This window comes from Chelonoidis abingdonii, chromosome 9 (genome assembly GCF_003597395.2).
Source record: "Chelonoidis abingdonii isolate Lonesome George chromosome 9, CheloAbing_2.0, whole genome shotgun sequence".
NCBI lineage: Eukaryota > Metazoa > Chordata > Testudines > Testudinidae > Chelonoidis > Chelonoidis abingdonii.
This window is the reverse complement of record NC_133777.1, coordinates 23,214,942-23,230,520: the sequence shown is the minus strand read 5'-3', so window position 1 is coordinate 23,230,520 and position 15,579 is coordinate 23,214,942. Positions and strand designations below refer to the sequence as shown.

General features: G+C 43.0%; 1 protein-coding gene across 3 annotated transcripts in view; it reads left to right on the top strand.

The window, feature by feature from the left end:
• Positions 1 to 15,579, top strand: part of CIITA (class II major histocompatibility complex transactivator) — a 62,143-nt gene that overhangs the window by 30,896 nt on the left and 15,668 nt on the right. For all 3 annotated transcript variants that reach the window (XM_075069273.1, XM_075069274.1, XM_075069275.1), the window contains exons 7-16: positions 1,810 to 1,893; positions 4,315 to 4,461; positions 5,613 to 5,753; positions 5,894 to 5,953; positions 9,211 to 9,318; positions 9,946 to 10,017; positions 10,345 to 12,055; positions 12,160 to 12,333; positions 13,513 to 13,584; positions 15,277 to 15,357. In XM_075069273.1, coding sequence (XP_074925374.1) covers positions 1,810 to 1,893; positions 4,315 to 4,461; positions 5,613 to 5,753; positions 5,894 to 5,953; positions 9,211 to 9,318; positions 9,946 to 10,017; positions 10,345 to 12,055; positions 12,160 to 12,333; positions 13,513 to 13,584; positions 15,277 to 15,357 — 2,650 coding nt within the window. The remainder of the gene's footprint in view (positions 1 to 1,809; positions 1,894 to 4,314; positions 4,462 to 5,612; positions 5,754 to 5,893; positions 5,954 to 9,210; positions 9,319 to 9,945; positions 10,018 to 10,344; positions 12,056 to 12,159; positions 12,334 to 13,512; positions 13,585 to 15,276; positions 15,358 to 15,579) is intronic.

Genomic DNA, 15,579 nt, shown 5'->3' with positions numbered 1-15,579 from the left:
CTGCAGTAAAGTGGAACAATTTTCAGCTTGTGTGATTGGAGGATATCTGGATGCATATTATAAGACTGTCCTCCATAAATGAGGAAAAGTTGAGGTGCCTTTATTATTCTTTTGTTCCACTCTTTGTTTCTATGGGGAATTCGCCAATGCAATATCACTGTCTTCCTTTTAAATAAACAAACAAACAAAGGCAATGGCTGTTGAAAATAGCAATTCCAGTCCTGATAACCACTGGGAAGCATTTCTTGCTCAATTTTATCCTAGTTTTTCTACAGCAAGTTACAGTGGATCAATGTATTTGATTTGGGAGAAATGAAGTAACAGCTGCCAAAACTGAGCTCGAGCACTCCTGAATTTTGAGGTGTTCAAATCTGGAAGGCAGGTGCTAGGGGGGAGGGTTGTGGGCTCTGTGGGGGAGCACGGCCGCATGTATGCAGCAGTGTGTCTGGCGCTATGCGGAGCCAGACACGCTGGTCTGAGTGGCACAGTAAGGGGGCTGGGGGGTTGGAGAAGGGGTAGGGGATTCCGGGGGGGAATTCAATGGACAGGGAGCAGGGCGGGTTGGATGGGGCAGAGGTTCAGGGGGGCAGTCAGGGGACAGGCAGTGGTTGGATAAGCATGGAAGTCCCAGGGGTTTGTCAGGGGACAGGTAGTGGGTGGGATCCTAGGGGGGAAGTTGGGGAGACCTCAGAAGGGGGCAGTTAGGGACAAGGAGAAGGGACGCTTAGATATGGGAGTGGGGTCCTGGGGGGCAGTTAGGGGCAGGGGTCCCGGGAGGGGGTGATCAGGGAACAGGGAGCAGGGGGGGAGTTGGATGTGTTGGGGTTTCTGTGGGGGGCAGTCGGAAGGAGTGGGTGGTGGCAGGGTGGGACTTCCCTCCCCGTGGAGGGTCCTGTTTTCTGAATGTTAAAATATGGTCTCCCTACCATTCACGGCACTCACAGCATGGTACCGCATGAGGTCCCCCTCCTTCCTTTCCAGCTGGTAGTGGCCAAGGAAATGCTGGGAAATGTAGTTCTTTCCATGCTCCAGGGCTGGCTCTATAGGCAGGGAGCTAACCAAGGAACTACAGCTCCCAGAGCCCCCTGTTGGTTCTCAGCTCCCATGCTGGATCTCTGCCGCCCCTGCAAATGGGCTGCCCCAAGCAGGTGCTTGCTTTGCTGGTGCCTAGAGCCACCCCTGTGGGGGTGCAATGCAGAAGCCCAGTCAGAGAGTCGCAGGGTTGCAGGATCCCCATCGCAGGAGGCATGGGCCTGTCACTTGAAAAGGGTGCACTCAGACTGGGAAATGGTCTCAGAAGGGCCAGCCATGCACAAGGTAGCCCATCACAGTGTCAGTTGAAGTTTTGTGAATAAAGCAAGGGTATTGTACCACCCCTAATGTGGAAAATACACTTGATAGACTTGAAAAACTAAACAAAGTCCTTGGTGAATTGCTACCTGCTAGTCATGGTTTATTCAGGTAGCACATTCCCTGTCTGTACTGAAGCTCCCAGATCATGTTAAATTTGCCTGCGGATTAACCCTCAGTATTGACTTTAAACCACCCATGCAATTTCTTTTGTTATATCATGCATTTCTAAGGCTGTATTTGTATTTCAGTAATGCTTACAATCTCCGTCGAGAATGGGGGTGATAAACGCTATAAATGCACATCTGATCCCTGGGTCCAGGCAGCTCACAACCTGTGCAGTAGTGTGCAATCTGAGGCACAGCTATAGAGCTAATACTTACATTTTGCAAAGTAGGACATAGTTTTGTGGCATTTATGGAGGTTGCTCAGATAGTGTCACTGTCTCCATCTTAACAGATGCAGCAAAGAGGGTGACAGAACAAGTATGTACAGAAGGCAGCAGAGCTGTTGGGGATGTAAGACCTAGCTGCCTGAAAAGAGGTGAGCACTTTGAAAATGCCTCGTAACTTCATTTTGCATTTGATAAAGTGAGAGCAACTGAGTAACCCTGTAAAACCAAACATACCATACCAGTCCTTTGAAAATTCAATATATGCCAACAATGCAAAAGGGGGTTATATTTACCCAAGTTCTAAATAAAATAGGACCACCTATTGTTATTACTTATCTTTATATATTTATTATTTACAGCTGAGATTACTCCAAAGAAATCCTACCGTATTGGTACCCTCACTATGAACTAGAGACTTGCCCAAACATACTGGAAGTGTTGGGATTAGCAAAACCAAAATGTACAGTACAGTAACTCCTCGCTTAACGTTGTAGTTATGTTCCTAAAAAATGCGACTTTAAGTGAAATGATGTTAAGCAAATCCAATTTCCCCATAAGAATTAATGTAAATGGGGGGGGGGGAGTTAGATTCCAGGGAAATTTTTTTCACCAGACAAAAAACTTGTATACAGTATACATTTTAAACAAACAGTTTAATACTATACTCATCAATGATGATTATGAAGCTTGGTTGAGGTGGTGGAGTCAGAGGGTGGAAGAGGGTGGGATATTTCCCAGGGAATACCTTACTACTAAAAGTTGAACTAGAACTTGGCTGAGCCCTCAAGGGTTAGCACATTGTTGTTAATGTAGCCTCACACTCTACAAGGCAGCATGAATGGAGAGAGGGGAGAGAGACAGAGACAGAGACACATACCATGTATGTGAGAGTGAGACACATTGTCCCTTTAAGTACACTGACCTCACTCTAAGTACACTGCCTTTTTAAATATATCAGGAATTTGAGAGAGCAGCTGCGGCCAGCAAGCTCATAGACTCATGGACTTTAAGATCAAAAGGGACCATTATGATCATCTAGTCTGACCTCTTGCACAATGCAGGCCACAGAATCCCACCCACCCACTCCTGTAACAAACCCCTAACCTGTGTCTGAGTTATTGAAGTCCTCAAATTGTGGTTTGAAGACTTCAAGCTGCAGAGAATCCTCCAGAAAGTGACCCATGCCTCATGCTACAGAGGAAGGCGAAAAACCTCCAGGGCCTCCAGCTCCTTCTGTCCTGAGCCCTGTTGTGTCTCCTCTGCTCTATGGATGGGGTAAGCAGGGGGCAGGAGCAAGGGAGAGGGGGACACCCTGATATTAGCCCCCTTCTCTCCCTCCCCCCTGCACAGCAAGCAGGAGGTTCCCAGGAGCAGCTCCAAGGTAGAGGGCAGGAGCAGCACATGGCAGTGGGGGGAGGGACAGCTGAACTGCTGATTGACAGCCTGCTGGGCAGCTGCCACACAGAGAACTTAGGGGAGCGGGGAGCTGATAGGGGGGCTGCCAGTCCACCCTGGTTCCAAGCCCTCCAGCTACTCCAACGGGCTGCTCTTCCTGCAAGCAGTGGACAAAGCAGGCGACTTTCCAAACAACATTAAGGGAGCATTGCACAACCTTAAATGAGCATGTTTCCTAATTGACCAGCAATGTAACAACGTTAACCAGGACAACTTTAAGTGAGGAGTTACTGTATTGTATCTGTATCATTAGCAGATTATTTCAAAATAAACAAGGACAAATATTTCTTACATTTAAAACTATTTCTCTGATTGCTTTAATGAGTCAATAGTGCACATAGCAATGCAGCCTATCAAACTGTTTACTATGTAGCATGCATAGAAAGGAGTGGGTGTGCAGGAGGGGGTGAGGGCTGCAGGTTTTGGGATGGAGTTTGGGTGCAGGCTCAGCTGGGGGTGGGGGTGTAGGAAGGGGGAGGTGGTGCACGCTGAGGCAGAGGATCAGGCTGCAGGGGAATGAGGGTTGGGGCTGAGGATGAGGGTTTGGGGCGTTGGAGAGGCTTAGGGCTAGGGCAGAAGAGCAAGGTAAGGGCACTCTGCCTTGCCGTTAGTGGATGGCAGGCGCTAGGACCCTGGGGCAGCAGACAGCAGTTCTGCTGGAGCCGATCTACGAGCAGGCAAGGACGCGGCGGAGGGGGGACGTAGAGGGAGGGGTGGAAGGCGGAGACCAGGACCCGCTCCAGGGAGGGACGCGGCGGGGTGGTGGGGGGAGACCCGCGGGGGCCAGGGCCCAATCCAGGCAGGGCCGGGGGAGAGACCCAGCTCCAAATATTGCTGGAGCAGGACCCCCAGCCCTGAATATTCCTGGAGCCTGGGCACCTCGAGCCCATATAACTCGTCACCTATGCTACTGCCATATTAGCTGGCTGCTACATGAAGTTCTGCTAAACACGTCAATAGACTTCAGAGTTTGGATACTGGTTTTTTGGCAGGTCAAAACACTTTGCTGATTTGATGAATATCAGGTGACTTATGTCTTATGCTGCAAGATCTTCTGTGGTCTGTCTGACTTTTGTAAGAAACTAACATCCTTTAACACTGTTTGCTTTTTAAAGTGGAGTCCCCCGGGTCTACAGTGAATGGCAGTTTTGTAGCGGAGCCTCTGAACAGCTCTCCAGCTAACTCCACCTCTTTGTCTCACCTGCACATGCAGTTTTCTGTTACCAGTATACATCCAACTGGAAAAAATGTTGTGATGCCCGGTATGTACAGTATAGCTACAGCTTTCTACCCCTACACAATAGAAAGAAAATGTGAAACTCTTCCCCCAAACCCTTCTCTGTAGCATGCATCCATCTCCTTCACATCAGGACATGGTGGTGGGGCTTCTCTGTACCCCATACGGTTGTAAGGGGCTGCTGGGAGGCTGTTTCCAATCCTCTCAGTGTGGGGCAGTAAAACTGGCTCCCCTTCATTCCTTGCTGATAGCATGTGCCACAAGATGGAGAGGCAGGGATTCCTCCTTACCCTCCTCCTCTGTTAGAAACTACTCTTCCTCTGCTCAGTCAAAGGGAAAGTGAGTGTGAAAATCCTTTTGAATGCAGCACTCAGAAAACTGGTTGGTTAATTCATTCCATGGTGGTCAGTAAAATTAAAGGTTCCTGTAAGAGCAGTGCTTCAACAAGTTTTTATAATTCTTTTTGACTTTGGTTTTTCTGCCAGCGTCCCTGGGAAAGGCTTTGTAGACTCAGTTAGTTTTGCTATGATTTGTACAACTGCTATATTTGTCAAAATCTAATGAGCCAGGGAATGTTTGGAGTTACAGCTTTGAGTCTGGAGGCAACTGAGAACTTGACTTTAGGTAGCTGATATTAGTTAACACAGCACCAGCTCTACGGAAGCTCTACATGCTGCAGAGCTGTGACAGGTGATCAGGTTACAAGCAGTGCATCATCAGAACGCACTCTTGGGCTGATTCTATCCAGAGGAGTAATGCTTGCTTGCTGCCGGTGCATGTAGCAGTGTGAGCGTAATCACATGGAAAGGCTGTGGTAATGCGTGAGTCTCCTAATCACTTTGAGGGCAACACAGTATCTCAGACTCCTTAATGCATTCATTTACATACAGTAGCCTCATGCACATTAGCCTGCAGTGTCACAAACCACGCCAAGGGCGCCATCAGCCTTAATGTTTTATGTAAACTGTAAATAGTATGTCTCCCTATGGGATGCCTTTGGCAATGAACTCTTCAATCTTTACAGTACCCTATGAATTTTCACTAGGTTTTTGCCATTCTGAATGCTCCAAATGAGAATGTGCATAAAGAACACCACTGAGAGCAGGAAGGGCTGTAGCCCACTATTAGGAATCGAGGTGCTTAAAAATTGAGTAACTCTATTACTCTTAATTCCAGTGTCTTCTGGAAATTCCAACCCAGACTGTCTGCTTGTTGGTGCTAAAGGGATCCAAATGATATCCGGCTTTGCAGTTCTTCCTCAGCAGATAATTAATTTGCCGATAGGGAATGGTGCATCCAATATTATAATATATCCAGGTGAGTTATGCAGTAGTGTTTCAGCCATTTTTCAGAGACAGAAAATAAAATCATTTCTATCTATAAAGCACCACAGATCTTCATCACATTTGTTTGTAGCTGTACAGAGAAAGCTATTAACTTGCTTTTTTTATTTCTAGTGTCCTCCTCCCCCACTGAAACATTACAGATATCACCAGCTTTCTCCACAACCCTGGCTGGTAAGTGCAGGATGGCTTTTCTTCTGTCCACTATCTCTGAAACATAGATACTATATATAACATAGACAGTAGATTGTTTCTCTGTACACAGAAACCAGTTTTTCCTGCACAGTTTGCACATGTTTTTCTTATAACAGATTACCTGCATTTGCTAACATTGCTCACGGTCCTTTCCCTAACAGCTCAGTCTAAGCCAGGGCACTAGGCAGAAATGTCTGTTTAGTCAAGCATTAGAGCTACAGAGTTGTGTGTGTCCAGAAGTGGCCATATCCTTTGCATTACCCCCCAAAGTCCTGCACTTTAATATTTCCAAAATGGTTACAGAATCATGCTTTAACAATTATCCCATCACCATCAAGATCAGAAACTGCGTTGGTGCTTTATACACTAACTGCTTTACTGGGCTGTAAGTTAACTGGCAGTTAACATGGTCCAACAAAAACAACAGCAACAACACAGAAAAGCCAACCCTCTTTTACTAAAAGTTTTTTCTCCAAAGTCTAATTGGAGAAGTCAAACAACAGATACAGAAATCGGTTCATAATAAACAAAAGAGAGCCTTATTCAGGCTATAAATAGTTCCCAGCTGCAGTAGCAGTCTGCTCTCAGAAACTTTTCCCCTCAGTGTTAGTTAGTCCAGGGAGCTCTGCTGTAAGTTTTTGATTGTGGGTTACTTCCAGGCTTTGGTGCCTAGACGGTATCTCCATTGTTGACTGCTACTATTGCTGCTTAAGCAGCAGAGAATCCTGTGGCACCTTATAGACTAACAGACGTTTTGGAGCGTGAGCTTTTGTGGGTGAATACCCACTTCGTCAGACGTAAGATTGCTGCTTAGTTACAGTAGGTGTGGTTGCCCCCTAGTGGCTATTTATACAGTTAAAAGCACCTAAGAGGAAGGTGAAATTTTTGAAGGTGACCCAGTGGATGGATCCATAAATTCCTTCAGGTTTCTGTAGGAGTAATTGTAAAGGTTACACACACATTTTTGTGGGCTCACCAATTGCACCCACTCATTTTTGTTAATTTACACAGCACATCAAAATAAATCGGGCATTTTCCATCCTAAGATGAGTCCTTGCCTTGAGCTTACAGTCCAACTGGAAAACATCCAGACCCAGGAGCAGAGAAGGAGGCAGCATGACAACTATTTATTTGCTCTCCCTCAATTTTGCTATTACATTTTGCCTTATTTGCTTTATTACTACTTAATCCTTCTCTATATGCCTGGCTATAGACTCCCTTCGGTTTTCCATTCTCTTATTCTTATCTATTTGCTTCTGATCAGTCCTTTAACCCCTCCCATTCACTCACTGCCTCCTTCCAACCTTTCCCATAATTATGTTTAATCCATTCCTGCATTCAGTTCCTACTTACTACCTAATAATCTGCTTTACCCTTTCCTAGTCAGCCACCACACCTCCGTTCAACAGTGAACTCCATTCCCTTGCAGAAAATTGAGCTAACTGAAGTTGGTTCTGATGTCTGGGGGTAGTGAAGGTGTTTCTTTGTGCTACTGCCATAGTTCCTTGTCTCCTGGAAAGCAAAGTCCATTAATAGGCTACACCAGGAGGTGTTGGTGGGCTTTCTACCCTGTAGCGTCCAAAGGAGCAGTGGCTAGTTTACTCCACTATCCAGATGATGCAGCTAGAGTTCCTGCCTCCCAACAGAAGATCTGCAGCCTCGTATATTTTCCATAGACTGATAGATGAAAGAGCCAGAAGTGGCCATTGTAGTAATTCAGTCTGACATCTTGTATAATACAGGCCAGAGGACTTCCCTAAATTAATTCCTGTTTGAACTGGGGCAGATCTTTTAGAAAAACATCCAGTTTCAATTTTTAAATGGCCAGTGACGGAGAAGTGGTTCCAATGGTTAATTACCTTCACTGTTAATTTGTGCCTTATTTCCAGTCTGGATTTGTCTAGCTTCAATTGCCAGCCATTGGGTCTTGTTATACCTTTGTCTGCCACATTGAAGAGCACTCTTTTCTGAAATGTCTGCTCTCCATGAAGGTACTTATCGACTGTGATCAAATAACCCCTTACTTGTCTCTTTGTTAAGGTAATTAGGTTACCCCTCTGAAGCGATGGTAGGACTCACACTAACATTATTAACATGACACATTAATGAACTATTTGTGTGTGTCAGCAGATAGATAGTGCACAGCAGGCTTCTCATGTTTGTGTAGACAAGCCCTACGGGTGATCTCAAAAGAAAGAGTCTGGCAGTTGAGTTGGTAACTGTGGCAAACTCAGACTGATATGAGGGGTACAGCTCCGTTGGCTCCTGTAGGAAGATACCACTTCCTGATGGGTCTGAGTTTGTCCTAGGTGTCCATTCATGACCTCTGGGCAGAACGTCTGACACTGAGACCTGGTGTACACTGGGGGGAGGAGGGGAACTGATCCACGTTATGCAACTTCAGCTACATGAATAACGTAGCTGAAGTCAACGTACTTAGATCGACTTCCAATCGTGTCTTCACTGTGGTGAGTCGACAGCTGCTGCTCCCCCGTAGACTCTGCTTGCACCTCTCGCTGAGCTGGAGTGCAGGAGTTGACGGGAGAGCGCTCAGGGGTCAATTTATCATGTCTAGACTAGACACGATGAATCAGTCCCCGCTGGATCAATCGCTGCCCACCGATCTGGTGGGTAGAGTAGACGTATCCTGAGATTAAAAGGCCTTCTGAGCCTTTACCAAAGCCCATGGTTAATGTGCATTCCAGAGAAGAGATTTCTTACAATATTGTATAACACCTCTACTGAAAAGGGATCAGTGGAAAAGGTCCCTCTAGCTGTCCAATCTAACAGGAAAATACTGAATATTCTTAAATCCTTTTAAAATGTACCCTTTACATGTCTTTATTAGGGATTGTCTTTTCACAAATGTAAGCTATTTCTAGGCACTGACTCATTTGACAGAAATTTCTGTCCTACTCAGCTATGTTCAATGTGACATCACAACTCAGAAAACACTGTAAGAAAGTATTGCAGTTCTTGGAAGTACTCCTGGAATTTCCATCTGTTTTAATGGAGGCTCCAGTGTGCCTTTAGAGGCAGCGTTTGACTCCCTGAATGGATAGTTTGTTTGATCATGTTGAAAGACTTTCTCAGAATTTTTGACTTAACTAAAATTATGCTGTGGACATAGAGTCCTCCTTAGTATTTTGTCAGCTAACTCTTTGTTTTCATTTAGAGATAATACTGATAAGAGTTTTATTCACCGTATAAATAATTTGTCAAATGCATTATTTCAGCTCAAGTGGACTTGGCTGTCCAAAGCATTTTGGGGTCTCCTGACAAAAACACCTCCATTGGCCCATTTGCTTATATGCCAGAGACTGCAGCTGTGACTGATCTTACAGGTAGATACTACCCTATTTAAAAACCCCTATATCCCTACTTTATGATTATAATACTTTGTATGTATGACATAATGCAGAGTGAATCCCCCAACTGAATTTTCACAAGGATGTTACCTGTATATAATGCTCACCCTAAATACCTAGCTACTCAATTCTAACTACAATTGTGTGATTACTTTGAAGCTATTCCTTTTGATTACATAAATAAGTCTTAAGTGTGAACATGAATGCAGTCAAAATGCCGATATGTGAAAGGGATGGTGATGAGTGTCATGAACAGAGCTGTAATGTTTCTCCATGGCCTTGCTCCATATAGGGTATCAGAACAGTCATGCTCTTCTATAACATTGAAATAGCTACAATAATTAACCTCACCGAATGATGAATGCTGACTGAAGTGTCTGCTTTATCTTAAGGATTTCCTTATTTTTTGTCTGTCATACCTTAACATGATTTGTGTGCATTTTTATCACTGAAATAGATAAATATTCCCACCTTAAGTTAGGACATCAATTGTTATGTAGCAGGATTCTACCCCATTTAACTAGTCACGTTGCTGACATTGGAAAAGTTCAATCAGTGAATATTTGAGTCTGTTTTTCAAATTGATTACTTGTTTTCCTTCAGATGAAGAAGAAATGTCCAATGAGATATCACAAATTCCTGTTGTTCCTTCTGAACAAATTCGCAAAAGACCAAGTGAGTTTCAATCCCCTTTAACCTTAAATTGCTTTGCAAACTCTGTGGAAAACCAAAACATCAAGTTTTGCTCTCGAATAATTTGTCTTTTGTGGGGAAAATGTCTTGTACAACAGTTGTGGAGCTGTTCAAAACTTTCTGAGTGGAATTCAGTCATTGCTATATTTTAGGAACTAAATGTTTTCTGAAAACTGCCAGGGGCCAGAATGTTGGTGCATTTAAAGAACATTATAACTTACATGTTTAAAACATCTAAAAGCTATGTTGAGTCCATATATCCTTTCAAATACTTGATTCTTCAGCTCACTTGTGCTTTTGTTTTTCTAGAGCCAGTGGAAGCTTTCTGCACATCACTTAAGGATTATTTTCAAGATGTGTGCAAGTTCATGGCCATGGACCGTGAAGTAACCCTTGATCACCTTTACATTGATGGGGCTCTCATGCAAGGTCAAACTGAAACAAAGAGTGGCAAAAATGTCATCAAGGTGATGGAGAAGGAGCTGGTAATATACAATTTAGAAGAGAAGGAAAAAGCAGCTATAGAAAGAAGCCAAATATTTCAAGTCCTAGGAGGGAAAGAACTAGAGACCAAAGTCATTGTGGTGTTGGGAAAGGCAGGAATGGGTAAAAGCATTCTTGTTCAAAAGATCTGCCAAGACTGGTCTAATGGAAAGTTTTCTCAGTTTGAATTTGTCTTTTGGTTTGAGTGTAGACGACTGAGCCTGCCTGAGAAACAATACAGCTTGAAGGACCTGCTTCTTGAGCTCTTTGTCAAACCTCGAGAGGGAAGCGATGAAGTCTTTGAATACATACTGCAAAATCCCAGCAAAGTCCTCCTCATCTTCGACGGTTTCGAAGAGTTGCAGGATCATGATGGCTTTACACATTACCCAGACTGTCAGTCTTACAAGGAGCTGTACAGCATCAGGGAGCTATTTGCAGGGCTCTTCCAGAAGAAGATTCTCAGTGGCTGTACTTTATTGCTAACAGCAAGACCCAAGGACAAATTTAATCAGTATTTATCCAAAGTGGACAAGATTATCGAAATGATAGGGTTCTCTCCACAGCAGGTAGAATTATACATAGCCAGATATTTTGAAGGGCTACCGTACAGTGATGACGCAGTGAAATTAATCACAAATTGTCAATATCTGTTCAGTCACTGCTACAGTCCCGTCATGTGTAGATTCATTTGTTTTCTATGTGAAATGATGTTTGAAATGGGAGACAAAGACCTGCCTCCAACACTTACCAGCCTCTTTGTAAAATACCTTCAGCAAAAGCTGATACCTACACAAACAGATGCGACAGCCATAGGAAATCAACAGCACGTTACCAGGCTAGCTCAGTTAGCCTGGTATCTTGGAGAAAAGAATCAAAATGCCCTGAAGAGCAGTCTTTTTCCCTCTAAAGAAGTTAAGGAGTTTGCTCTGAAATATGGCTTAGTACTGCCATTTACGTTCCCAAAACATTCAGGAAATGGGGAGGAAGAATTTGGAAGTGCGTTCTCAGACTTCGTTATCCAAAATTTTCTGAGTGCGCTTCATCTGTTGCTCTCAGAAGACATCAAGGATAAAAGCCTCACAAAGTACCTTTCCCTACCAGCCAGGAAGAAAAAGCCTCATAATTGGTTAGACCTGGTGCCTCGATTCTTGCCTGGGTTATTGTACCTCCGGCATGATCCATTCCTCTGCTCTCTTTCAGATGAGCATGTAATGAAAATGATAACCAAGAAGCAGAAAACGCTCTTAAAATATATTAAAAAAATACAGATAAGTGATCTCTATCCAGAAAAACTACTTGAGCTGCTCCACTGTGTTTATGAAACACAGGACAGCTACCTTTTGCAGCATGTGGCTTTAAGGATCAAGGCTGAACTTTCTTTTCTGGGCACTCTTCTTACACCCCCTGATGTCTATGTTCTGCATTTTATTTTAAAAAGATCCCCAAAGGAGTTTTCCTTGGATTTGCGGAACAGCGGCATTAACCTACAAGGGCTGAAACACCTGGTTGGCCTAAAGAATGTGACATCATTCAGGTTAGTTATTTCTTGTTAGTAATTGTGTCATGAGCATTATAGTGGGACAGACCTTTTCATGCAAGGGCAGGGACTCAATAAACTTGTGTTTTGACACTTTACAGGACCTCCCTTAGTGACACAGTCAGGCTGTGGGAGTCCTTAGAGCAAACAAAGGAATATGAGCTGCTGAAGATTTCAGTTGAGAAATTTGATATTGATCCCTTTAAGGCAGAAACTATGAAGGACATCCGTGACCTTTCTGACCTTGTACAGATACAAGAGAAAATGACCCACTGGTAAGATCCTATCAGAATTAATGACTTATTTGCACTTCAGTGTTTATAAATTATGAAAGGCCCTGGTGTAGTAACAGTCCAGGAGAGGGAAGTTTCCATTTGTCCACAGAGCAAATAAATGCGAAAAATGCTCTGTTGTCCCATCCATGTTTTTCTGCTGTTATATGTAGTGATAATTTTTTGGGGGGGTGAGGGTCCCACTTAATCTTTGTACTGAAATGCCCTCAAAGAAGACAATTGGCAGCTTGGTTTTTGGTGGGTTTTTTTTAGTTCAGGTCTTTTACCTATAATTTTTAAATCCCTTATTTTCTAATCCCTTTTAATTATATATCCCACATTGTCAGCGTGGTTCTTCCCTGTAGTGGCAAGAGTCTGCTATTGGCTGTGAGCTAAGAGAGCCAGTCTTTTATCTCCGGCAATAAAGACTTGTACTTTCAGAGCCAGAGGTCCTGGATTCAGTCCCTACAAACGATCCAATCGGTGGGCTAATTACAATTTCAAGCATGCACAATGAAAGCAGTTACTGGAAGTCACTGTTCTGATCTTGTCTTTTGTGAATGTTGTATGTTCCATCTGTTTGTTTTTGTTATATGAGTACAGGGGTTAATTCAAGCAGAGATTATTGCACGTAGGCAGGAAAGAATATATTAGCTCCAGATAGCCACCAATTTACTGGCACTGGCAGATGTGACTCACTTTGAAATTTTACCTCTGGCTATGATGAGTTCAACCATCTGGCTTGGTCCTGGATGTGGGGGAGGGGGTTGGTGTCCTATTTTATAACCCCAGAGTGATCCAAGTGAGAAAAACTGGAACTAAGAACTTTGGGTGGACAAAAAAGACAGGACAGGAGAGAGTGAGGCAGAGACTGCTGCAGAGCACACTGGACCTCGCATCCCTAGCAGCAAAGCAGTCCGGGATAAGATAGGCCTATCTAAGCCTTTATGCATGTAGATTATATATACTGTAGTTTTAGAAATACTTTCTCTGCTATATTATACTTTCTTCCTCCTGTTAAGATCAAACAATACTTTGTTTTAAAAATGTTATTTCTAATAAACCTTTAGAGCAAATAACCTGGCTCTGCACAAATTAGTATTCTCTGTGAAACAATGGGGTTTTTACATCTATTAAAAACTGTTTCTAATAGCTACAATTATTCTATTATGGTTTATTTAGCATTGAAGAGGCATTTGGCTGCAATATTAATGAAATTCCTGCTATCAAAAACCTCAGAAAACTAGAATTTGCGTAAGTAACACCCCTCTCCATTTGCTGAAATACTTCTGAAGTTTTTAAGACTGTTAAAATAATCATTTGTTATCTACAGTTTGTTACAGTACGTTTATGGTAAAAATATGACGTAAACCCCATTTTATCGGTATTCTGCTGATCTAAACTAGGATTATTAATTTATGGCAAAAAACAGAAACTCCTAGTGCCATAACTTCAACTGCTGTAAATCAACATACCTCCATTGACTTTAACAGAGCTATGCTGTTATACACCAGTTGAAGATCTCCTTCCTTCAGCTGTAAAATACACTGAAGATATTTCCCCTCATTATTAGCAATGTCATTCTCCATTTCTCATTCATGCTAAATTTCGATGATGTAATCCAATGACTGACAAACAAATGAGGTCACTTTCCATTCACATGAAGCCAGATGAGCTGCATCATTACTCAGTGTCTACGTTAGTGTTGTACCGTGTCTTGGCCATAATCCAACCAAATCGGAAAAGATTCCTGCACAAAACTGCTCTACTTTCCCATCTAAGTCTCTTGACGTGAATGTGTGTTTGTGCTAAGCCCTCTGTTATAGCTGATTACGTCATGTAGGTCATGGTGACAGCAAATACTGGGTGCATGTCAGTGTATATCTGCTGACTAAAAACTATTTTCTTCCCTCTTTCTGAGAAAGGAATAGGAAGAAATAATGTTGAATTGGAAGGAATGATTAACTTATGCACACTCAAACATCCAGTGGGAATCACTCTTGTGGCATTCACTCCATGCAGCTGCCAAATGCAGGTGGCGCTTACACTCAAATATTTGCTTTTAATGTTGTTGGGGGCCGATTTCTCCTCTCAGTTGCACCAGTGCGACACTACTGTGCTAGTTAATATAGTCTCCAGTTCAGAAAAGCTACTTCAGTGGGAGTTGTACCAGTGTCATGGAGAACATGTGACCCCCACCTCCACTTCCTGCTGCCTACATACAATTTAAAGTTAAGTCTTGCAGCTTTCCCTTTGCTTGGCCCCACCTCTGAATTCTCAGTATTTTCTCTCCCCATTTCCTCTCCATTTCTTTCCCCAAACTTGTCTGTATTCTGGGTCCAAATCCAAATCTCTTTACTCAGGCTGAATTCCCACTGAAATCAATGAGTTTGATGTGAACAAGGACTGATTAAAAACCAAGGGTCAATTCAGTTGTTAAGCTGGTGTAAATCTGGAGTAAGAACATTTAAAGTCAATGGATTTACTCAGTTTACACTGGTGTAATATGAACTGGAATGTGACCCATTGATTGAAATGGAAGTTGCATGCAGCCTGTGGTAGAATTTTCTTTTAAAAAGAGGGGAGACAAAAATAACTTTGATCAGTTTAAAATACTTTAAATGAGAGAAATCTGAAATAGCAAGAAATACACAATAAGGTGAGATCAGATATGAATGAGAAGAGAGTTGCAAAGAAAAATGAGGGAGAGGAAAATGTGTGCAACATTTCTCCTGTGTGAACCGCTGCTATATTTGATCTAATGTCGTAGGGCCATATTGTGCATTACCTCTTAAGCAGAGTTAATGAGGCAGTAAAGAGTTTTTCTTAAATATGAATGGCATAATCTTGTCTGTGGTATGGAAAAATGAATGCTGGTAACAAAACCAAAACCACATGTTATGCTGTTTGTGTACTGTGAAATGACCATAGTGTTTTTTCTTGCAGACTGGGTCCAACCTGTGGCCTTCAGGGATTCTTAAAGCTTGTTGAAATTCTTGCAGCATTTCCATCTCTCCAACACTTAGAGTGAGTGATATTTTTTTATCCAACTGTCCATGGATAGTGGTGGGTGGAACTTAACTATAAACAGCCTCCAGGCAAACACTGTGGGGGGGGGGGTTCTGCTCTAAAATAGGTAACCTTACAAACTGAGGGTACGTCTACACTGCACGATTATTTCGAAGTAGCTTAAACCGATATTACAAAACAGATCTAATAAAATCGGTTTAGCGCGTCCACAGTGGGATC